The sequence below is a fragment of the Cricetulus griseus genome, chromosome 3, assembly GCF_003668045.3.
Source record: "Cricetulus griseus strain 17A/GY chromosome 3, alternate assembly CriGri-PICRH-1.0, whole genome shotgun sequence".
Classification (NCBI taxonomy): Eukaryota; Metazoa; Chordata; class Mammalia; order Rodentia; family Cricetidae; genus Cricetulus; species Cricetulus griseus.
This window is the reverse complement of record NC_048596.1, coordinates 186,176,223-186,200,551: the sequence shown is the minus strand read 5'-3', so window position 1 is coordinate 186,200,551 and position 24,329 is coordinate 186,176,223. Positions and strand designations below refer to the sequence as shown.

At 37.8% G+C, this 24,329-nt stretch overlaps 1 protein-coding gene across 3 annotated transcripts in view; it reads right to left on the bottom strand.

Annotated features, from left to right (window-relative positions):
• Window positions 1-24,329, bottom strand: part of Ap1g1 (adaptor related protein complex 1 subunit gamma 1) — a 90,450-nt gene that overhangs the window by 29,033 nt on the left and 37,088 nt on the right. For 2 of the 3 annotated variants that reach the window (XM_027405982.2, XM_027405981.2), the window contains exons 3-10: window positions 16,812-16,936; window positions 10,251-10,392; window positions 8,633-8,729; window positions 7,590-7,666; window positions 6,681-6,689; window positions 4,457-4,552; window positions 3,949-4,029; window positions 3,667-3,765 (exon numbers count right to left, since the gene is read on the bottom strand). In XM_027405982.2, the coding sequence (XP_027261783.1) occupies window positions 3,667-3,765; window positions 3,949-4,029; window positions 4,457-4,552; window positions 6,681-6,689; window positions 7,590-7,666; window positions 8,633-8,729; window positions 10,251-10,392; window positions 16,812-16,936 (726 nt within the window). The remainder of the gene's footprint in view (window positions 1-3,666; window positions 3,766-3,948; window positions 4,030-4,456; window positions 4,553-6,680; window positions 6,690-7,589; window positions 7,667-8,632; window positions 8,730-10,250; window positions 10,393-16,811; window positions 16,937-24,329) is intronic. The other variant, XM_027405983.2, reaches the window with a different exon arrangement.

Below are 24,329 nucleotides of genomic sequence, written 5' to 3'. Positions count from 1 at the left end.
CCATAAACGAGTGCAATTAAGTGTCCCCCTTAATTCTGTAAGCCATTCTAACAAATTAAGCTCATGGAGAGGGTTGTAGGAACCTAGAATTACAGCTGCAGGTTAAAAATACCAGTCATATAACTAGCATCTGATGTGGGAGATAGTCCTGTAGAACTAAGCCTTCAATCTGTGAGACCTGACACTTCTCCAAAGTACAAAATATTTAAACTGAATTACATTAGAGAATACCAACTGGTGAACACTGAAAATACCACTCCCATATCTGGTGTTGGAAGTAAAGTAATGAATAAGTAACAATGGAGATTAGACTAGAAGGGAAGAAGACAGAACATTTTTTTCTTTTCCTTTGCTGAAGTGATGGGACCCAAGGCCTTATGCACACTAAGCAAACTCTCTACCACTGTGCTGCATCCCCAACTCATTTTAGTGTTGTTTTTTGTGTTTTGTTTTTTCTGTATCTTTGGAGAGGTTTTGAGGAGAATCCATAGGCAGAACAAAATGGTGGTTTTTTTTTTTTTAAGATTTTATTTATTTATTATGTATACAGCTGTCTGCCTGCATGCCAACAGAAGGCACTAGATCTCATTCAATGTGGTTGTGAGCCACCATGTGGTTGCCAGGAATTGAACTCAGGACCTCTGGAAGAACAGTCACTGCTCTTAACCACTGAGCCATCTCTCCAGCCCACAAAATGGTGGTTTTTAAGAAATAATTTTCCAAAATAAAGCCTTCTTTTCTTAAAAAAAAAAAAAAAAGAAAAAAAGGTAGGGAGAGCAGGGCCTGGAAAAAACGGTGCAGTGGTTAAGAGCACTGGATACTCTTCCAGAGGGCACGGATTCAAATGTGAGAACCCAGTGGTAGCTCATAAGCATCTGCAAACCAAGTTCCAGGCATCTGATACCCTCTCCTGGCCTCCACAGGCAATAGATACACATGTGGTGCATAGACATATTTGCAGTAGAAACAACCATGCACATAAAAACATTTTAAATAACATTTTAATAAGAAAAAAAAGTTAGGGGGTAAGGAACAGGAAAATTTGGGAAGACAAAACTCTGGACAAAGATGGCAATATTGGCTACTAAGTGATGTAAATGCACTAAATCCATTACCACACGTCTTTAAATGATACAAGTGGTAAATATATATATATGTATATTTTATATATATAACACACACACACACACACACACACACACACACACACACAACTGGTCTTAATGTATGAATAAAAAAGTAGCAGTGGGGTGGTGGGGGTGCACACCTTTAATCCCAACACTAGGGACATAGTGCTGTGAGTTTGAGGCCAGCCTGGTCTACAGAACTAGTTTCAGGACAGGCTCCAAAGCTACAGAGAAACCCTGTCTCAAAACAAACAAACAAACAAGATAACATTATCTAGTACTAGAGAGATGGCTCAGCAGTTAAGAGCACTGGCTGTTCTTCCAGAAGTCCTAGATTCAATTCCCAGCAACCACATGGTGGCTCACAACCACCTATAATGAGATCTGGTGCCCAATTCTGGTCTGCAGGGACACATGCAGGCAGAACACTATACATAATAAAATATAAATTAAAAAAAAAAGAATAACATTATCTAATGGAGTAGAAAACATGATATATGTTGCTACTTTTGCTTTAAAAGAGAAAAAAAGAACTTGATCCAAAGTTGATTTGGTACATTATAAGATATAATATTATACTTTAGTGGTAAGAATGTTTCTTTAAAGACTTTAGCAATTCTATTATTAACAATTTACTGGTTGATGAACAAATTTATGGGGGAGAACTCCATAGAACTCTCATCAATTAATGAGAGGGGGAAAAAAATGAAGAAAAATAGGAAACTAGCATTAGAATATCATCCTAGCAATTACTGTAGACAAGAACATCTACTGGATACCAAAAATCATGGGCAAAAGCCTGTAAGTATATTTGCATTAGCTCAAAGTGTCTTCTCCCCAAAATTTTAATTACAAAGAGTAAGACGGTAATTAGTATTAAAGAAACCCAGCATATGGAGCTAGAGAAATGGCTTAGTAGTTAATAGTTTGTTGCTGTTGTAGAGGACCTGGGTTCAACAAATGCTAACACCCATATGATGGCTCACAATCATCTGTAACTCCATTTCCAGGTGATCTGATGTCCTCTTCCAAACTCTGTAGCAACCAGGCATACAAATGGGGCATATACATACATGCAGGCAAAACTCCACTTAAAAATAAAATAAAGTTTTGCTGGACGGTAGTGGCACATGCCTTTAGTCCCAGTACTCGGGAGGCAGAGGCAGGCGGATCTCTGTGAGTTCTAGACCAGACTGGTCTACAAGAGCTAGTTCCAGTACAGGCTCTAAAGCCACAGAGAAACCCTATCTCGAAAAACCAAAACCAAATAAAATAAAATAAAGTTTTATAGCTAGCACTGGGGTGGAGGAGCACATCCAGTTGGTATCACAGTGGTAAGAAAAGTAAATATGTGCTATTTTGTATGCTCAATCGCAAAGAACATATCACGTCTGTGGAAGTTTGCCGAGAAAAGTATAACTTTAATATATAAAGTTATGAAAAAAATATCAGACAGACTAAATTGAGTTATTCTATAAAACAACTGGTTAATACCTCTAAAGTGTCAAAATCACAAAAGATAAAGAGACTGGGAAACTAACAGACCAGGAGACTAAAAAAAGTGATTTAAATGTAACATGGGCTCATGGATTGGATCCTGTCACCGAAAATAAATACCACGTGGAAACTTGGCAAAATCTGAATAAAGTTCACAATTTACTTAATAGTAGAGTGTCAGTATTAATATCTTGATATTCATAACATGTATAAATTTGCTAGGTATTATTATATTAGGAAAAGTTGAATAAAGGGCATAGCTTCAGGGACTGGAGACGGCTAAGTAGTTAAGAGCACACACTTGCTATTCTTCCAGAGGAATCCATCATCCTCTTCTGGCTTCCACAGGCACTGCTCTTACCATAAGCACATGCATGTGCATATACACAATTAATAAAGATAAAAAAAAAAACACATCTTTTTTTAAAATCTAAAATTATTTTAAAGTTAAGTGAAAGTAGGGAAAAGACCTAGATATGATGGAACACACCTTTAACCTCAGCACTGGAAGGCTAAGGCAGAAGAATCAAGAAATTGAGGACAACCTATACAAAAGAGGAGTTCAAGACCATCTCAGTCTATATTATATAGCAAGATGCTGTCTGACTATAGACAAAGCATCACAAAAAAAGTGTTTTCCTCTGGAAGGAGACCTGATGGGCTATATCTGAAAGCTACGAAGCGAACATTTCCCTCTCTGTATACCTTTGGAACTGCCTGAATCTCTTGCTCTATAGGTTTATTCCTTAAATAGGTTTACTCAAATACTGTTTAAATAATGAGGAATAATTCAGGTGTGGCTCTGATAAAAGCTTGTTTTGAAAGGTTTCCTTAACAACAGCAATAGAGCTAATCCTACCTTTGTTTTCCAAGTTTTATTATTTTCATCAAGAATAAAGCATAAAAAAACCACAGCATTATGCATTGGTCCATCAGTCCTTCCTAAAGTTCCAAATGGAATCTGTTTCCAAAGAACTAAAGGCCAATTCAATCACTTTAATCAAAGTGTTCAGAAGGAAAAAGAAGATTCAAAAAGACTTACTCGTAATCCACTCTCTGATTTAATATCCATGATAGTCAAAACCGTTTCATAAAGAATAGCATTTCCTACATTTTTACTAGTCTCTGTATTAGTGGCAACCTGAAAAGACAGAGCAGTGCATAAGTAATTAAAAAAGTCCAAAGAGTATCTAGTGGCAACAAGACATATTATGACTGCAGCCACTCACTAAGAAGGAAACAGAAAACTACTCGCCCTAAAAATTACATTCTACTTTCTGCTGGATGAAAATGAAATAATATACTCCAAGTTGGATCAACTCACCTGTGCTAATATATCATTCATAGCTTCACTTGAATCATCATCATTTCGCCCTAAAATTCTTAATAACCGCAAAATTCGTACCTAACATGTAAAATACAAAAATGTCAACAAATTATGTCTGACACAAACAAATCCCACTCAGTATAAAATTCAAATAATTCAAATGAAGTGTGAAATCTCTTCAAAAATAAGTCAGAAGAATTTTAACACTTTTTAAAAGAATCTGTGCATACTTCTACATTTAATTAAGTTATAAAATAGACCACATTTCATGGTTCCATATCCTTTAACTATTTAACTGATAATCAAGTACCTAAGTATCACATAAATTTTACATTTACACTGTCATTTTATTAATTAAATTCAATTGGTACTTGGTCCTGGCTCACTTATTAGTATAATTATTGAATAACCAAATGTGTAGTCTATATAATTTATGATAAAGGAAACATTTCTCCCAAAGCATTGCATTCAAATGACATTTATCCAAAATGTTTTTGAACCTTACCTGCAAAAAGGGGTCACTGATACCAGAAACATCATGTTCTGGGGAATATCCGGACATGATGAGGTTCTTTAGAATACGAACTAATTGGGGCACAAGCTGCAGAAAAGAAAGATGCATCAAAACAACGACAACGAAAAGTGAATATCTAAAACTATCTCTTCAATAACCAGATTCTTTGGTTTAGAAAAATTATACAAGGGTCTGAGTCCAAGAAATTTCTTCTGCTACAAATACAGTATTGAAGACGGTTGAAAAGTGTAACTCAGATACTTAGGTAAAAACCTAACAAGTAATTTGTACCTTGTCAGGATGAAAACAAGCCAGATCTTTTTCCTCCAGAATTCTATTTGTAAAGACACTAGAAATCACAGTGGACCAAGAGCCTATGGAAACCAAATAAAACAGGCCTATGGGGTACACTGCAGCTCTACTTTTGTAGAATGTGAAACTCTTGGGTAGCAAAAAAGTTCCATTTTATCCATCCTAACAAATTCATATAAAGCAATGATCTTATTAAAATATAAAGCATACCACACCTCAAATGAAAGAAAAAAAGTCTCTCCCCTAAAGATAGGTTTAGTTATGTATCCTTCCCCAAAAAGCAACAGGAAATACCAAAGTGATCAACATGAAACAAATGGAAAAGATAAATGAAGAAGAAAGCACACCTGAGATACCAAGGGCCTATTCTTAACTCATATGATGCAACTCTGTCACAATTTAATATCAGCACTCAATTATGTTTGCTTATCTGACCAAAGAGACTATACATTCCTTATAGTCAAGAATCCCTTTGTCCTTGCCATTATTACTGTCAATCTAAAGTTACAGATGCTTTCAAATATGAACACTCATTTCTTTTTTGTTGATAAATCACTTCATGTTAAACCCCTAATCCAAAATGTCTGCAACGACTGAACTTTCACAGTCTCCAAATGAAAACCACAATTAACTAACTAGATGAGCAGCTTTTATTACCTAAAACTAAATAAGGAACGGTACAAACACTGTATCTTTCAGTAAAAAATTTGAACAGGGCCAGCTTTACCGCAACTCATAATTTCTCCTCTTTGTTTTTATGCTGTTCCCTCTCTACTCCCCACACCTAGAAAGGTACTGAGACTAAAATGAAATGCCAAGCTACACTCAGGGCATGCACCCAAAACACTCAAAAAACATTAAGGCCACTTATAAATACAAGAGAACATTAATGTTAACTTAAGTAAAGTTAGCCATATCCTTCAGAATTTAGTGACTCATTAAATCATCAAAACAAAACTTGAAGATGGACAACTCCAAGAATAAGACAAGTCTAAGCTACGGAGATCTGTAAACTATAAATAAAATCTCAGTAAATCTATTGACTGTGATGTGAAGACACGCAGCTCACCTTTCATACTCGCCACAGTCTTCATTTTGTGTACTACATATAACCCTAATCACTTTTTAAAATCCGGCTTAGTTCTTGGAGAAGTCCTTTTTCCTTGGGCTACTAAATTCAGAAATTGTTTTATTTGCTGCCAAAGCCAGCACATTGCATAAGACTGCCCTCGGACAGAAAGCACACGTCTAAGTATTTAGCATACAAGTTCTTGGAACCCAGCTTTATTTTTCAGACAAAAATGCGAGTTACTAAAACTGATGACAGGACAAATAACAGAAGGTGACAGAGGGAAAGCTGCAGCCATGAAAGTCAGTTGGTGCCAGGTACTCCACCTCTAAATCCTTTCAATATCCCAAAGCTTCTCAGATTAAGTCCCAGTAAGAGGGAAATAAAAACTCTAAGTCTTAACTGAAAGCTCAGAAGTACATGGAGCTTTTTCAAGTATGACTTACCCATAAATAGCTCTAAACTATGTACTTCAAAAAAGAAGCAGTGCTTTGTGTAAGGGCTCCAGACAGAACCGGAATGGCCATGAGCAAAGGTGCCAGGCAGCTATTCAAAGTCTCTCCCATGACAATGAAGGTAAGATACAGGAGGAGGATTACAACTCAGGGAAGGCTGCAACTGAAATCCAAGGCTGACTTTGGAGTCAGGAGTTTAAGAGACAAGACAGAAACTGGACCGGGGAGTTAGCCAAAAATGCTGGAACAAATAATTCACAGTATTAAGCACAGCTTCAGCATTAGTATAGTTTAAAAGCCACACTTGTGGATGGATACACAAAAGCTACTAAGGACCTAAAGCCAGCATGCACCATCTAAAAAGAGGGTTAATTCTTACCTTTTCATTCTAACATACAGCAGGATTCCAAACAGACAACAGGAACAAAACATACAAAGCAAGCATTAGGGACAGATACGGGTCTCATACTATTTTACATTAATTTAATCAAGACATGAACATCTAAGGGAGAGTGAGGCAAAAAAAAAAAAAAATCAAAACTGTTGTTAGAGCTAAAGTACAAAATGAGCTCTTTGTGGAGTGCTCAGCAACGTTCTCTAAAGGAATCAACACATGTAACTATGCAAAGAACAGTAACCTTCTCACTAAGTAAAGGGAGAACTAAAACTGCCTACTTTAAAATGTTATGAAAAATGGGGAAAGGAAGCTGGGTGGCAGTAGTACACGCCTTTAATTCCAGCCATTGGGAGGCAGAAGCAGGCGAATCTCTGAGTTCAAGCCAGCCTGGTCTATAGATAGAACAAGTTCCAGCACAGCAGAGGCTATACACAGAAATGGGGGGGGGGGGGGTTTAAAAAGGTGGGGCTATCACAGGAACCAATTTGAACACTGTAACAAAGTAATAAAAGTGAAAATAAAAAAAAGTATGTTTGCTGTTTTCCACCTTAAGAAAGAAATATTACCTGTCATTAAAAAAAATCCTATTTGTAATTTGACCTCAGGTTACATTTCCTGGCTCACTGCAAAAGCAGCAAATAAAACACGTGAGCAGTTTGTCTGCCAACAGCAAGGAAAGACTTCTATTCTAAAAGGGAAACACTACACTAGTGCCAGCTCTTATATGCCTAAATCTGGCTTTCAGCCCTACCACACAGCAGGGCTAGTCAAATCCTATATTCAGCTTCATAGCTTGCTTTCAAAAGAAAATCCTAAGTGAAAAAAACCATGTACTTTTCAGGAAAATCATTTTTCAATCAACAAAGGGTAAGGCATACAGAAGGCACCTACCTTTCTGAAATGTGCAAGCATGTCTGGGCTCCGCTCACACATCTCTGTGAGGAGGACTACAGACGTGTGAAGGACACCTGAGGAAAGGCCAAAGGGAAGCAAAAAATGAGGTCCTACAAAGCTTCAGAACACAGGGCTTCATTCCAAAGGAGACTTGCTACTCCTGCTTCTCAATCCCCCAAGAATCAAAGCACTGTGAGGAAGAGTTCTCATCAGGAGCTGCTGCTTAACCTTGGTCAAGTCAGAGTCTTTCAATGCCTAAACACCAAGGACAAGTCTGTCCACCTACAACATCCACGCTCAGTATAAACTAGACCACCCCTTCTCCATGCTTATTCAATAAGCTACACTCTGACAGATAATCCTAGACAAAAACCTCAGTAAGATACTAAATTTTCAGATAAAATGTATCAAAACACAAATGACAAGTAAATTTGATTGTTCCAAAGTCAGTAAAAAGAAACTCTAAAAGACTTTTCACTAAGTAATAAATGACAGACCTACCTAAACCTTTATGTGTTCAACACTTGTTTTGAGCATTCCAGGCACAGCACAGATTTAAATTAATTTAATTTAAATTTCGTTTAAATTAATCAAAGTAAATACAGTGGAATTTTTTCCCTCTTAGTATTTAAGACATAAAACTTTACATGGAACTCATTTCACTGACTTCAAGATAAGAACAAGAAGTCTGAGGGAAAAAAAAAACCCAACCACATTCTATTTAATTCCTCTCAAGCTTTATATAAAGATATCTGAATGCACAGTACAGATTCCTACTAGAAATAACCCACAAGAATTTCTGCTAATCTTATACTCCTAACACTTAGCAAGAAAAAAGGTCTTCTTTTATTATAAAATGGCCAAGAAATCAGAGAGCTGTTACATGAAAATTGAAGATATAATCATTTGTACATCAAACTGAACATACTGACAGGAATTGAAAGGTAGGTTTACTATGAGGAAACCACTTGAAGTGTAAAGCTAGGCTCTGGCAGGCAAGACCTTTGTTGGTACTTTATGAGCTCATTCAATCACATTACCATGGTTCTTCTCATTCAATAAATTTTTTGTTGCTGGTAAAAACATCTCCATAAGTTCAGGAACCTTCCTGATGACATGAACAGCACACAGTGCTGCCTATAAAAAAAAATAAATAAATAAAAAGACAAAAAATTTTATTTCAAGTAATCCAGGGCAACCAATCTTATAAAAGAACTTCACCAACTAGTTCATCTATTAGAAAAATTAACAGGCTGAATAATGGGATTTATTATTTGTGAACTGCCTAAGGCTTTCTAGTATATACCAATAAATTAATGAGGAGCTTTTAATTTTCACCCATCTCTTTGTTCACATATTGCCAGACACCTGGGAAAACGCTTTCAACTAAATTGCAGTTAAAAGGAATTTATCACACAAGTTAAATATTAGCGGAACTCTGGGGAACTGAAAAACACACAAAGATTTCCATCTCTGATAATCTTTCCTGAGTCAAATGATCAAACACATCTAACACTGTCATGTAACTCTTTCTATAAAACCAATGCTAAGCTTAACAGTATCTATTCCGCCCTCAACTAACTCTTCTCAAGTCAAGAAAGTCACTTAGGGGACTAGGAAGTATAGCTCAGTGGCAACTAAGTTTAATTCCCAGTAAAAAGAAGGAAGGAAAGGTTGGTTAGTGAAATGAACTAACTAGTTTCTACTAAAGAAAGGACAGTCTTACTAATCTGTCCACCAGGAAAAACAGGGTAGGTGGAGACTGACTGTGATGATCCCTCAAGTAACTGCCGCTATTACTTTAGTCAAATGCAACAACAGCCTAAACACACTAAGTAGGAAAGATTCCTGCAAATTCCTCTCCATTTTATAGGGAGGCACTCAAATCTGAAGGATTGCTGTGTTTAATGTAATATTGTGCATTCTAATAGGAATGAGTAGCTCCCACAGTACTGGAGTACACACTGGGGAAATCAGTTTATGTACATCATTACCAATACACATCCTAAAAAAAAAAAAAAAAAAAAAAAGGTCCTATAAAAGCTTCTTTTTCTCACACCAATAACAGATTCAGTAAATGCCAACGAAATGGTAGTTTATACTCATTTCTTGGACATATACATTCTGTACTTTCTTTACCATAATCTTAGGATTGAAGCAAAATTTTAAACTCAATAAAAAGTTTTTTAGAAAGAAACAAACAAAAGCAAGTAAGTTAGGAGAATAAGATCATTCTCTTTGCCATTACTATCCCAACCGGGCACATCAACTTTAGAAAGTGGTGTCTCCATCACTCCCTTACAGCTATCTAGGCCCCAGTACAACTGTCCTTTAAGATACAAAGGCATGAGTACAAAGACATGAGCACATGTGCCAATTACTAGCACAAAGTTAACAAAAAACTGTTCATTATCATCATTTTAATGTGTGAAATAATTTACAAAGTACTCAGATGTGCCACTGAGAACATAACTTGTCCATAAATTATTTCTTTACAAAAGGGAGGAATCAAAATTCATGTATAACTCTTAAAATATATTTACTGAAAAAAGAAAAAATCTTTTAATTCCATCTTACCCTTCAAAAACAAGTATTTTACCTTCTCATTTCCATAATACTATCTAATCCAGACAGACATTTAACTTAATGCAAAGTTACCTTTTTTCTTAAGTAAGAGTTGGAGGTTTTCAGAAGCTTCTCTACCTCTCCTGCAAGATCTCTGCACATCTCTGAGGAGCCCATGCAGCCAAGGGTACAAAGTGCTAGCCCCTGTACGAACTGCGTACTATGATTAAGATCACTGCAAGAGAAAGAAAGTAGGAACAAACACATTCAGACTCTCCAAAGAGGACTAATAACTGCCAAGTCCCAGGATTAGTCCACTGATTTAAAAACAACAATAACAACAACAACAACAAAACATAACAGTAGGGTATGAGGAGAAAGCTCAGCACAAAGTGCTTGCCTTGCAAGCTTAAGGACCTTAATATAGATCTCCAGAACCTCTGCAAAGCCAGACTCAGTAGCATATAGGTGCCCTGTGGCTAGATGGGAAGTGGAGACAGAAAAATATCCAGAAGCTTTGAGTACTGCTAGCCTAGAATATGTAATAGAACAAGAGATCATGCCTCAAACAAGGTAGAAGACAGGACTGACACCTAAGGCTATATAAGTACTATGACACAGACACAGACACAGACACAGACACAGACACAGACACACACACACACACACACACACACACACACACACACACACACACACACACACACACACACACACAATAGATAGATAGATAGATAGATAGATAGATAGATAGATAGATAGATAGATAGATGGATAGATAGATAGATTCACTTTAAATAGAATTAGGAAAATGTTTATTCTAATTTTATTTCACATTACCATAGTTTTCTATCCAAAGTTTCCAAATGACAAAGTAACAAGAATGTGTTACCCATCAGATATTAAAGATACACTTTAGAAAACTTAGCAACCAGCCAGGCTTTGGTGGCCCACACCTTTAATCCCAGCACTCGGGAGGCAGAGGCAGGCGGATCTCTGTGAGTTCAAGGCCAGCCTGGTCTCCAGAGCGAGTGCCAGGATAGGCTCCAAAGCTACACAGAGAAACCCTGTCTCGAAAAACCAAAAAAAAGAAAAAAGAAAAGAAAAGAAAACTTAGTAACCACTGAAAGTAAAAAGATGGAACATAACTGTCTTGAAAGACTTCTAAGACATGATCTTGTACTGCCTATAAGAAAAGTTAAGATTCATACTAACTTTTTTATAACCAGGTATTGTGGCACATGCTTTTAATTCTAGCACTTGGGAAGCAGAAGCAAGAGGATGTCTATCTATGAGTTTGAGGACAGCCTGATCTACATAGCAAGTTCTAGGCCAGCCAGAGCTATATAGTGAGACCTTCCCTCAAAAAAAAAAAAAAAAGATAAATAATAATTTTAAACAATCAAAAAAGGAAATCTCAATTGCCAGTAAACTTAAGATATTGTAAACACAACAAAAATATACTTACTCTGCCCTCCTTTGATTTTATCTTTTAATGTTAATCACCTTACATTATTTTCTATATTTGTAGTTATACTTGTCCAAAAGGAAAATCAGTAATTGTTATTACTATGATAAAAAAATAGCACTAATTAAAGTACCTTTAGCATACTAAGCTAGATACTAAAAATGAGCCCTCCTAAGTGTTTCCTGGCACATCAGTGTGGTTTGCGTGTCCTTGTATACAGGAAGCTAGGTCTCTAGTGTGTTCATGGTCAAGATGGTGGACTCTTGAAGACACAGAGCCTTGTAGTCACTAAGGGCCCTGCCCTCAGAAGTGGCACTGGTGTTAAGAACTAAAAATTTTCCATGAGGTTGAGTTGCTTTAAAGAAGCAAGAGATTGCTGCTTCCTTGTGTGATTCCCCCTTCCCACGTGTGTACTGCTGTGTGTGATCCTGTCTGCCATAGGGTACTCCCCAGAAGCTAAGCAGTTTGGTAGGCTACCACATCTTGACTTTCGGCCTATAAAAGTATGAAGTGAATACTGTATATAATAGTGTTTTACTCAAAACAACTAAAATATTAAAAACATGCATTGTTGGGAGCTGGAGAGATGGCTCAGAGGTTAAGAGCACTGGCTGCTCTTCCAGAGGTCCTGCGTTCAATTCCCAGCAGCCACATGGGGGCTTACAACCATCTATAATAAGAGCTGGTGCCCTCTTCTGGGGTGCAGGCTGAACACTGTATATATAATAAATAAATCTTTTTTAAAAAAAAAAACAAAAAAACAAACAAAAAAAACCCAAGCATTGTTAAACATACTTACACCTTGAAATTAACTTTTGTTATTCAGAAGCCAAATTATGATTTATGATACTTCAACCAGTTTCTGAGCATTTTATATCAGTCAGAGCAACATGGTTGAAAGAAGTAGTTTTTAATGTTCCTAATGTTGTGTGTGACCCCCATGTTGACACAGTTCCTCATGGTGTGGTGACCCCCCAACCATAAAATTATTTCAATGCTACTTCATAACTGTAATTTTGCTACTATTTATGAACTGCAATGTAAATATCTGATATGCAGGATATCTGATATGCAACCCCCAACAGGGTCACAACGTATAGATCAGAAATCACTGGTTTATGGGGTTGATGGATGTCTCAACAGTTCATGAGATCCAAACTGTTCTCATACCCTACCATACTGACAACTATGGTTCCATTGTGGTATTATAAAATTATTTACAGGTAAATATGTTATTGCTTAAAGGGCTGGTGAGATAGCTTAGGGGTAAAGGCACTTTATTACCCAGGCTGGTGACATGAGCTCAATCTCTAGAACCCACAGGACAGAGAAAACCAACTCCCCCCAAGTTGTTCTCTGATACTCATACATGCACTGACATGCTTGGCCCAGCAAACCTACAAAGCAAATAAATGCTTAATTTTTTTTTTCTTTAGCCAGGCGATGGTGGTACATGCCTTTAATCCCAGCATTCAGGAGGAAGAAGCAGGTGGATCTCTGAGTTCCAGCCCAGCCTAGTCTACAGAGTTCCAGGACAGCCAGAGATACACAGAGAAACCCTGTTGGGGGGCAGGAGGAAGAGAAGAGGATGACACTTTAAAATTTTTTTCCTTAGTGTTAAAAGTGTAAGACAAGCCAGTGGATTTTTAAGTATTAGCACATTACACAGAGTTTCAGAGTCCACACTGTAACTCACAGTTAAGAAATGGCCACGTTGCCAGGTGGTGGTGGCTCACACCTTTAATTCCAGCACTTGCCAGGCAGAGGCAGGCAGATCTCTGTGAGTCATAGGCCAGCCTGGTCTACAGAGTGAGTTCTAAGCCAAAGATAAAACAGATAAATGCTGTCTTGAAAAACCAGGAGGGGGGAAAGGTACATATTCAATTTTAGCATAGTAAGTACAACATTAAGTACTTTGAAAAGGCAATTACTCTTCTCTTTGTGCTGCTGGGACTGAACCAGGTGTATGCTAAATAAGCAAGAGCTCATCTACCATGGGGCTACATATCCAGCGCTGTGTTTATTTTTATTTTGAAGCAAAGTCTGGCTAAGTTGCCGAGATCCAACAGCTGGAATTGTGTACCATGCAACTGCTAAGTTTTCCCCCTCTCCACACTACACCTGCTACATGCTCTCTACCTCCTTCAGTCAATATACCACAACAAGGACCTGAATGAAGACATGAACATTCAACTATCCTCCATTGGGTACAGTAGGAAAAAAATATAAAATAATGCCACTCTCCACACAGGAATTTATTTTTAAAAATATTTTCATAGAAAATTTTACTCACAGCTAAGCATGTACCTACAATTCCAACATATACCAAGTTAAAGTGAGGTGCATAGTGAGAATCTGTTTCGAAAAGGAAAGGAAAAGAAAAAGAAAACGTTATTTATGTTAACCAATAGTTCATTATTACTCTCTGGGGAAGAAGAGTTACTGGGGCCCACACTCATGCACACACACCACTAAGCTAAACCCCCAGGGCCATTATTAGTTTTGGTTTGTTTTGCTTTGCTTTTTGCGACAAGGTCTCTCTATTATGTAGCTCTGGCTGTCTAGCTACATAGACCAGGCTGGCCTCAAACTCACAGAGATCCACTTGAATCTGCCCCATGTGTGCTGGGATTAAAGGAGTACACCACCCCACCTGGCCCCATCATTAGTACTTTTAATTAAAAATGAAAAAGTTTAAAAGTTAAGTTTGCTCTTTTATATCAATTTTAGTAGTTTAAGATGAACTTACTAAAGTAAGAGGGACGTTGGTGGCTCATGCCTTTAATCCCAGCACTTGGGAGGCAGTCAGATCTCTGTGAGTTGGAGGCCAGCCTGGTCTCCAGAACGAGTGCCAGGATAGGCTCCAAAGCTACACAAAGAAACCCTGTCTCAAAAAAAAAAAAAAAAAAGAAAAAAGAAAGAAAGAAAGAAAGGAAGGAAGGAAGGAAGGAAGGAAGGAAAAGTGCTCATCAATTCTCATTTATCTGAGAACATCCTCGCCTAAGTTCACCTGGGATTTGTTCTAACAACTGAACACAATCTGGGAATGGTGTCACACACCTGGGACACCAGCACCCAGAAATCTGAGGCAGAAGAATCTTGAGTTCAAGTCTAGCCTGGACTACATGGTAAATTTGAGGCAGTCTAGCATTCATAATAGAGTAGGTGTTTTGTTTTTTTGTTTGTTTGTTTTGTTTTTGGTGTTTTGTTTTTTAAACAGGGTCTTACTATGTGGATCAGACTAGCCTCAAAGTCACAGTGATCTACTATCTGACTCTAAAGGTATATGATACCACACCCAGATAAGATTTTATTTCAAAATTAAAAAAAAAAAACCACAAAAATTTCTTCTTTATCCATGTGCCTCATTTTTCAACCAAGCTACATGCCTATCCTTTGGTTTAGTATTAACTTTAATGAGTCTTGCTGCTGGGCAGAACTGCCAGCTTATCTGCACATGACTGAAAGGTTAAGTAACAGAACAGCAGACCATAAAAGAACCAAAGGAAGAAAACTCCTTACAGACCTGTCCACAGCAAATGTGGAAGTCCATCATGAGGACCCTCTAAGAAAGTATTCTCATGTCACTGAGGGCTGCTGTTCTTGTTTTTCTACTTTCCACCCTGGCGCTTACAATAGCCCCTGGCATGTAGGCAGGTGTGCAATAAAGCTGAATAATTAAATGGATTTGGTATGTCCACTACTCATATTTCATGGACACCCCCATCAAACAAAAACAATCCTTCTCAAAATCCTTTCCCTTTCCACTTTCTGTCAAATACAGAAATAATACAAACAAAAGAAAATTTTAAATATTAAATGCATTGATAAAACCAAAACCAAAAGGTACTTTGACTATTTAAGACTTGAAGAATTTCCATAACTTACTAACACAATTCCTGTTTTTGTTTTTGTTTATTTTTAAATTTGTTTGTTGGTACTATCTCACTGAACTGCCCAAATTAGCCTTGAATTTGAGATTGCCCGATTGAGTCTTCCAAGGGTTGGGATTACAAGCATGTGACACTGTATCCACCTCACAGAATATTGTAAGAGAGTTACTGAAGAAAGCAGCTAACCTATTAGATCCTCTCATTTGTCCACACAGCAGGTGTTCCTTGGTTAGTACACAAAGTAAAGAAGTGTAACAACTACTGCATCAGTGAAGAAGCATTGGACTTTAACAGATGCTGTGCAGTTATTTCCAGGGGCCAAGTCATGCTACACACACTACACTCTAATCTTAACAGAAGTAAGAGGAGACAGAGTTCCAGGTTAGCCTGAGGCACACACAGCATACTCTCTTTAAAAAAAAATTTAAAATATTTCAGGGCTGGTAAGATGGCTCAATGGGTAAAACAACAGCCACACAAGCCTGATGACCTGAATCCAAACCCTGGAACTCATGTAAAAGTGGAAGGAGAAAACAGATTCCACAAGATTGTCCTTTGACTTACACACAACACTCACACACACACAGACACACACACACACACACACACACACACACACACACAGAGAGAGAGAGAGAGAGAGAGAGAGAGAGAGAGAGGGGCAGGCCACACTCCAATACACATATCACATATATACACACAATAATAAAATAGATCTAATATTTTCACAGGGGTTAAGTACAAACCCACACTACTAAAATTTCAGCCCTTACTCAAAATATAGATTAGTAACCTTTTGTTTTGTTTTGTTTTGTTTTTTGAGACAGGGTTTCACTGCAGCTTTGGACCCTATCCTGGCACACGCTCTATAGACCAGGCTGGCCTGGAACTCACAGAGATCCGCCTGCCTCTGCCTCCCCAAGTGCTGGGATTAAAGGCGTGTGCCACCAACGCCCGGCTTAGATTAGTAATTTTTAATAAAGGCTATTTCATTATTCATAGTATCCAACATCCTAGAAATACGAAATATGAAAATTCCACTAATGCTTTCTTCTCTTTTCTAAGACCATCCAAATGCTTATCTAATTGTTAATTATGTATTATTCCCAAAGATGTACAGTAATGCTTTCGTTTTCTTTTGCTTGGTATCTTTACAATACTAGCTACAATTAAGAGACACTCAAATATATTCTGGACAGTAAATATAAAATCAGTAAGTAGACACTGTTAATCTCATAAGAAATTCTTAGAAGAGCAAAACAGTTATAAGGGAAAGAAAAAGGTAAGACTTACTTCTTGATACAATTGGTCATGAGAAGATGTACATCTTGTCTTTCATCTAATAACAGCATTGCTCCTAAATACCCAATTCGTTTGTCTGTGAATTTTTGTGAGGCGATTAGCTTGAGGCACTCCAACTACAAAAAAAAAAAAGAAAGAAAGAAAGAAAGAAGGAAGGAAAGGAAGGAAGGAAGGAACAAAACAAAAAAAGAGGAATAAACAAGAGAAGGAAAAGCATTGTTTAAAATTCACAATTCACAGCAACTGCAGTTTGAATTTGTATGGCTCAGGGGTTAAGAGCAAGTACTTGCTGCTCTTGCAGAGGACCTGGGTTTGGTTCACAGCACCATTACAGGTAGCTCATTACTGCCTGTAGCTCCCAGCCCCAAGGCATGTGATTCCCGTTCTGGCCTCCTCAGGCACTTGCACACATACACATAAAACAATAAATTTTTTCAAAGATTTAGTTCCTATTTTGATAATCAAAACACTTAACAATTGGAAATAAAGCACCAAACAGTATCTTAAATATCAAAATATACAAGGAACTCAAGAATTTTGATACAGCATAGGAAGTTCTACATTTAGGGCTTGAACTAAGGACTCAAATGCAGAAAGAAAATAAAAACACCATAGTGATACTAATCTTAAAATGTTTTCTATCATTTATTTCTTCAATTATTGGAAGAACACTTGTCTAGCATGTGTGAGGTCCTAGGGTCACAAAACAATGAAAACAAATATTATTAAGTAAATCCTCAGGGCTAAAGAGCCCTTATAAGTGAAACTGGGCCTTTCTCAAAAGTCACAACTACTTTGACTTTAAGGTTTCATCTGGACAAAAAAAAAAAAAAAAAAAAAAAGTCAAACATTCTTTCTGGACTAGTGTTTTTCAAAGGGCATGCAGAAATAAAACTCTCCAATAAGTGCTTTTAAATTACACTCTCCTTTTGAATCCTACATTGGATTTAAGGACCTCCAACAGAGACCTGTGAACAGAGGAAGCAACAGTCACAGGGAGACTACTTTCCATTATGAATTCATCTAATGGGCTCAAGTGAAATGGAAGATAGTAAAGCAGTTCCACAAATATAACTGTTGGAGGGTATTTTTAATTATTCTTTTAAGTTATCTTTTAATTACAAAAGCACCTCATGTTAGGTAACTGATTAGGTAGGTAACTTTTCAAAGGGAGTGGGGAGCGCAAGACTGAAGAAGGACGTAAAAACTCTGCCCTTCCTGCTACATACATATTCTATTCAAATCTTAAAAACAATTTCTAGATAAAAGTTGACATTGTTTTTACAGTGTGTGCAGAAAAGGCCCTGCTAGTGAAGGAGACAATCCGAAGCTGAAATGATACCAAAGCTTCCCTTTCCAAGCAGGCCTGGTAGGGCAAGCCTGCAATCCAACATGGCAGAAATGGAGACAGAAGGTCAATTCAAGGTCAACCTCTGGGCCATATGACCTACTACCTCTCAAATACACTATAACAAAAATTCTGCTTTAAGCTTATTTTTCAAACATTCCATTGAATAATTATATAAAAGTTTTGTCATGGAAGAAAATGCCCAAGATTCAGACAACACAAAAGTCTCTATCATCATTACTGAACCTTGTTCATGGTCAGTTCTAAGCACTATGCAAATAAATTATCCAAAAACTTTTTTATTTAGATTATCTAGTCAGCAGCCCACACTCTTCAAGGCATCGCTCATATTGTTAGGAATGTGTTTTAAGACAATCACACAAAAGTCACCATTTCTTTCTTTATTGAGATATATTTTGTAAATCACAAAGGTAAATGTCATTTGTTTGAGCTATTTTTGGTTTTGGGTTTTTTTTTTTTTTTTTTGTGAGCTGCCCCCACCCCAGGGCTGAAATTACTGGCATTCATGAGCTTATGCCCAACTTGTTAAGTAGGTGCTGGGATTTGAACTCAGGTCCTCAAGGTTACACAATAAGTTCTCTCCTTAATCACTGAGCCATCTTGCCAACGCTCACCTTTTTTTTTTTTTTTTTTTTTTTTTTTTTTTTTTTTTTTTTTTGAGACTCTCTCACTGGCTTTAGGATAGGCAAGCTGGCCAGTGAGTCCCAAGGATTCTCCTGTCTCACTTCCCAGCCCTGAGACGACAAGAGCACACCATGACACCCAGTTTTTTCTACTTGGTTCTAGAGAGCAAGCTTCCGTTTTCATGATTGCTGTACAAGCACTTTACTGACTGAGCTAGCTCCCCAACCCTAGCCCCACTTATATATTCATGTCAGAAAATCTTAAAAGGAAACTGACTTTTATACCAAACTCCATGGCCAAATTCAAAAGACAACTTATTTGCAAGTCATTTTATACTCATAAGATCCTATGCAATGGCCTCCTACCAACTGATTGTAGAAAAAGACCAAAAGTCCAATATTACAATAAAAAACAGATTAAGCCAGACACTTCAGAGAAAACAAAAACAGTTCAAACAAATGGAAATTAACCTCATAAAATAAACGCAATTAAACTAAATATTGAACTGTACACTTGAAAAGCATTGAGCTGTATGGTTTATGAAATAAGCTTCAATAAAAGTGGTTAGAGAGACCATTATGAATCCCTAACCCTAACCCTACAGAGAATGGTGTTGGATACCTTTAATCCCAGAACTTTCAAAGCAGAAGTGAGCAGATCACTGAGTTCCAGGCCAGCCAAGACTACACAGTGAGACCCTGTCTCAGAAAATAAATAAATAAATAAATAAATAAATAAATAAATAAATAAATGTTGCTTTTATTTATGCATGTGTGTCTGAATGGAGGCTAGAAAAGGGTATGCTGGCTAGTTTTGTGTCAATTTGACACAAGCTACAGTCATCAGAGAGGAAGGAGCCCCAATTGAGAAAATGCCTCCTTAAGATCAGGCTATAGGCAAGCCTGTAGGGCATTTTCTTAGTGACTGATGGGGAAGGGCCCAGCCCATGGTGGGTGGTGCCATCCCTGGGCTGGTGGTCCTGGATTCTATAAGAAAGCAGGCTGAGCAAGCCAGAGGGAACAAACCAGTAAGCAGCATCCCTCCATGGCCTCTGCATCAGCTCCTGCCTCCAGGCTCCTGCCCTGTTTGAGTTCTTGTCCTCACTTCCTTTGATGATTGATGAACTGTGATGTGGAAGCATAAGCCAAATAAAAATAAATCCTTTCCTTTCCAACTCACTTTGGTTGTGGTATTTTAGCACAGCAATAGTATCCCTAACTAAGTTGGTACCAGGATAGTAAAGTATTGCTGTGACAGAACTAGCCATGTTGCTTTTGGGAACACTGTGGAAGGACTTTGGAACTTTAGGCTAGAAAAGTTAGTCTACAGGAACTTGGAAGATAAGAATGTTGAGAGCAATGAAGATAATGGAGTCATGGCTTGTTAAGTTTCAGAGGGAAGCAAAGACTGCATGGGTTTTTTTTTGTGGGAAGCTTCTGTGGGCTAAAGAATCAGCTGTGATTAACAAAATACCAGAACTACTAACATGAAAGCTTTGCTTTGCTGGGATACTTGATGTTAGTCAGCTAGAGCTGAGGAATTAGTGGTAATTTAAAAGATACCAGCATCGTTGAAGTAAAATCTGGTGTTTCCTGAGAGTCAGCACGCAGAAACTGCATTCCATACATGGTCAAGGCTGTATCTTGTGCTGGCAGCTGAACTTGTGTGAGTACACCCACGTGGTGCTGCTTTTGAGGGTGTGAAGGAGTCATGGAGAGCAGCTGAGGCTTGGTACTGTGTGTCAGGGCTAGAGTCCCTAAATAGAGCCCAGAAGAGGCTATTCGTTGAAAGTGTAGCCCAGTTGCAGCAAGGGACCACAGCAGTGACATGAGGGCATGAGATCCCTTGGAATTGGAATTACAGGTGGTAGAAAGCCATGTGATATGGATGCCGGTACTGAACACCAATCCTCCAAAAGAGCAGCAAACACTTAACCACTGAGCTATCTCTCCAGCCACTACTTTTAAATCTAGATTTGCAAAGATTAACAATCATCTGATAGCATGAGGACTTTACACTACAAGTATAAACTAGCAAAGATGTAGAAAAGTTCTAGTCTATTTAAACTACAAATATATACAACCTTCCTAAGAATCTGTACTTATTTAAAATCACATATGAAAAATAGATATTATGCAACTATTTCAGCTAGGATGATAGAAAATAGTTACCATTAACAAGACATCAGTATAATGAGTGATTTATACATGTAGCAAGACACTGAGCAAAATATACTACTATGAGCACCTACATGCGGGGAAAATGAGGACATGGATTTGTGTTGCTGGGAACTGATCCCAGAGCCTCCTGAGAACTAGGTAGGTAAGTACTCTATCATGCAGCTACATGCCCTAGCCTGAAGAAGAGTTTGTTTTTGTTTTTGTTTTGCAAGACAGCATTTCTCTGTGTAGCTTTGGCTATCCTGGACTTAATGTACATCAGGTACCTCAAACTCAAAGATATCCACATGCCTCTGCCTCCCAAGTGATGGGATTAAAGATATGCACCACCATTGCCCAGAAAGAATTCCCCCCCCCATGGGTATTCTGCCTGAGTGTATGTCAGTGTGCCATATGTCTGCCTGGTATGTACAGAAGCCAAAAGAAGGCATCAGATTCTCTGGAACTGAAGTTATAGGCAGTTGTGAACCACCATATGGGTGTTGGGAATTGAACCTGGGTCTTCTGAAAGAGTAGCAAATGTTTTTTTAACCACTGAGCTATTTCTTCAGCTCCTGTGTAAGGATTATGATAAATGATATGGGTTACTGGTCAGGACAGATAATGAGTGTCCAAAGCAAACAATGTGCTATAATCACCTACAGATGCACAATGTACATTACATATCTGGAAGAATAATTTATTAAGAAGTTGAGCCACTGGTGGCCTGTGGAACAAATGATAGAAAGATAAGAATAGAAAGGAGTTTTTATACTAATCCTTTTGACTCCTTCAAATTTAAAATCAATTACACTATCATTACCTATTCCAAAGAAAATAAAAATACCAGACTAGGAGAGAATAAATAAATTAACTAGTTATAGCCCAAACAGAAGTGGCTAGTGATTAGAAAAGCTAATAGAATTGAGGATGAAATTATTTCTCTCTATATAGGTGGACTGTAATATTTCAAAGCATAACAAAAGCACATCTGAATACTAGAACACTTTACAAAATAAGAAACTAGAATCTTAGAAAGATGTAATGCTTAGTTAAGGGGGAGGTGAATCGGTTCTTTAAGAGAAATTCATGAAAAATGATTATTATGAGACTGCATAATTGCTGCAGGTGCTGGTAAGAACATCTATGTGTTTGTTTCTAATCCCTAATCCTCACAAAAGCTATGCTTCTTTCTGTTAGTAATTACTTTCTATCTCCTATCAAACTCCCTTTTGCCATCATCACTATTTAACTTGCACTGTAATATATTTGCTTTTCCACAGGAATCTCTGCCTCTCTCCTACCTTTAATCCCAAAGCCTGATAATGATCTCTTCCCTATTCCTTGATTTTCTTTTTAACAACTGCTTCTAATTGCGAGACAGTTTTGAGATGGTCTGATTACCACCAGCTTGATCTCTAAACATCCTGCTCTAACTTAGTAATTCCTGCATATAGCAACCAATGTGCCAGACATTCTGATACTCAATTTAAAGGAAATATATAATCAAATCAATATCTACAGTATATACACACACATGTATGCACATACATACAGATACATATATAGCCTTTATGCATAATATACTATTAAAAAAAGGGTACCCAATTCAGGTGGGGAAAAATGATCAGAGAGAAGCTCCTATCCCCTTATAAAACACATACTGGACTAGAAAGAAATCAGTCTGAATTAGGAGCTGGACCACTTTAAACCTAATTCCACTTAGGGTTCTGGGATTCCTGTCACTGTCTTCCATGTAATCATTAATTCTCCGTAGCTGATTTTTTAAACAGCTCCAGAATTCTCCTCAGCCGATGCATTTGAGTCAGCCATTAGCAGCAAGCCTAAGAGACCTGAAACTATCAGTCCTCTCTGGAACAAACACAGAGTCTTAACTGGACTGGTGAGAATCCACAGGCAGTTTTCTATGTATAGAACACTTCTAGGAAATTCTTTTTTATTTTTGGCTTCACAGGGTTTTGAGACAGGATCTCCTGTATGCCAGGCTGGCCTTAACTATAGCTCCCTGGGTAACTAGGATGACCCTAAACTCTTTGATCCTCCTGCCTCCATCTCCCAAGTGCTATATAATTATATTTATGCACCAGCATGGCCAGCTACTTCGAGGAAATTATGATAGAGTAGATTTTAAGTAGAGACTGTTTGTTTGTTTGTTTGTTTTAGACAGGATCTTACTATGCAGTCCTGGCTGGCCTGGAACTTGCTATGTAGATCAGGCTGGCCTCAGATTCAAAGAGATATGCCTTCCTTGGCTTCCTAAATGTGGAGATTAAAGGATGCACAACCACACCCAGCTAACAATTCCACTTTCACAACATTTTTCTAGACTCTAGATGCCTTTTAAGCCAATTTTTATAATAAGAACTTTAGGTCTCAGAAGGCTCAGTGGGTAAAGTGTCTGCTATGTAAGCATGAAGAGTTTAGTTCAGATTCCCAATCTCTTATGTAAAAAGTTAGGTTTGGGAGCTGGAGAGATGGCTTTGTGGTTAAGAGTACTTGCTGTTCTTGCAGAGGAGCTGGGTTCAATTCCCAGCACTCAAATGGTGGCTTAGAACCATCAGTAACTCCAGTTCCAGGCTATCCAACAGGTATGCATACAGTACAGAAACATGTATGCAGGTAAAACACCAATATACATAAAGTAAAATAATTAAAAAAAAAAAAGTTAGGCCAGGCAGTGGTGGCACATGCCTTTAATCCCGGCACGAGAAAGGCAGAGGGAGGTGAATCTCTGTGACTTCAAGATCAGCCTGGTCTACAGAGCAAGTTTCAGAACAAAATCCAAACCTACACAGAGAAATCATGTCTCAAAAAAAAAAAAAATTAATATTAGGCTTGAGGACCCATGAGATAACTTATTAGGTAAAAGTGCTTACCACCAACCCTGACAAGCTGAGTGTGTATGTTTAAGAAGTCAGGCTCAGCAGCAAGCATCTGTGATCCCAGAAATGGGGGAAGGAGGAAGAGTAGGCATGGGCATAACAGGCTGATCCAAGCATACACTACTCAGACATTCTAGCTGAAACTGTGAGCTCCAGGCTTATTAAAGAGATCTTTTCTCCTAAAGTGAATTGAAAAAGCAACCGAGAATGACAACCCACATCAACCCCTGGCCTCCCCATGAGCCCACCTGGCCAAATGCACCAGCACACACAAACAAAAAAGAAAAGTGCAAACCAAACATTCACATTGAAGAATCACTTCTCTTAAGAAAATAACTATGAAATAGTTTATTCAAAAATATATAAAGCTGGGTGGTCGAGGTAGCACACGCCTTTAATTCCAGTGCTCGGGAAGCAGAGTTAGGTGGATCTCTGTGAGTTCCAAGTCAACCTG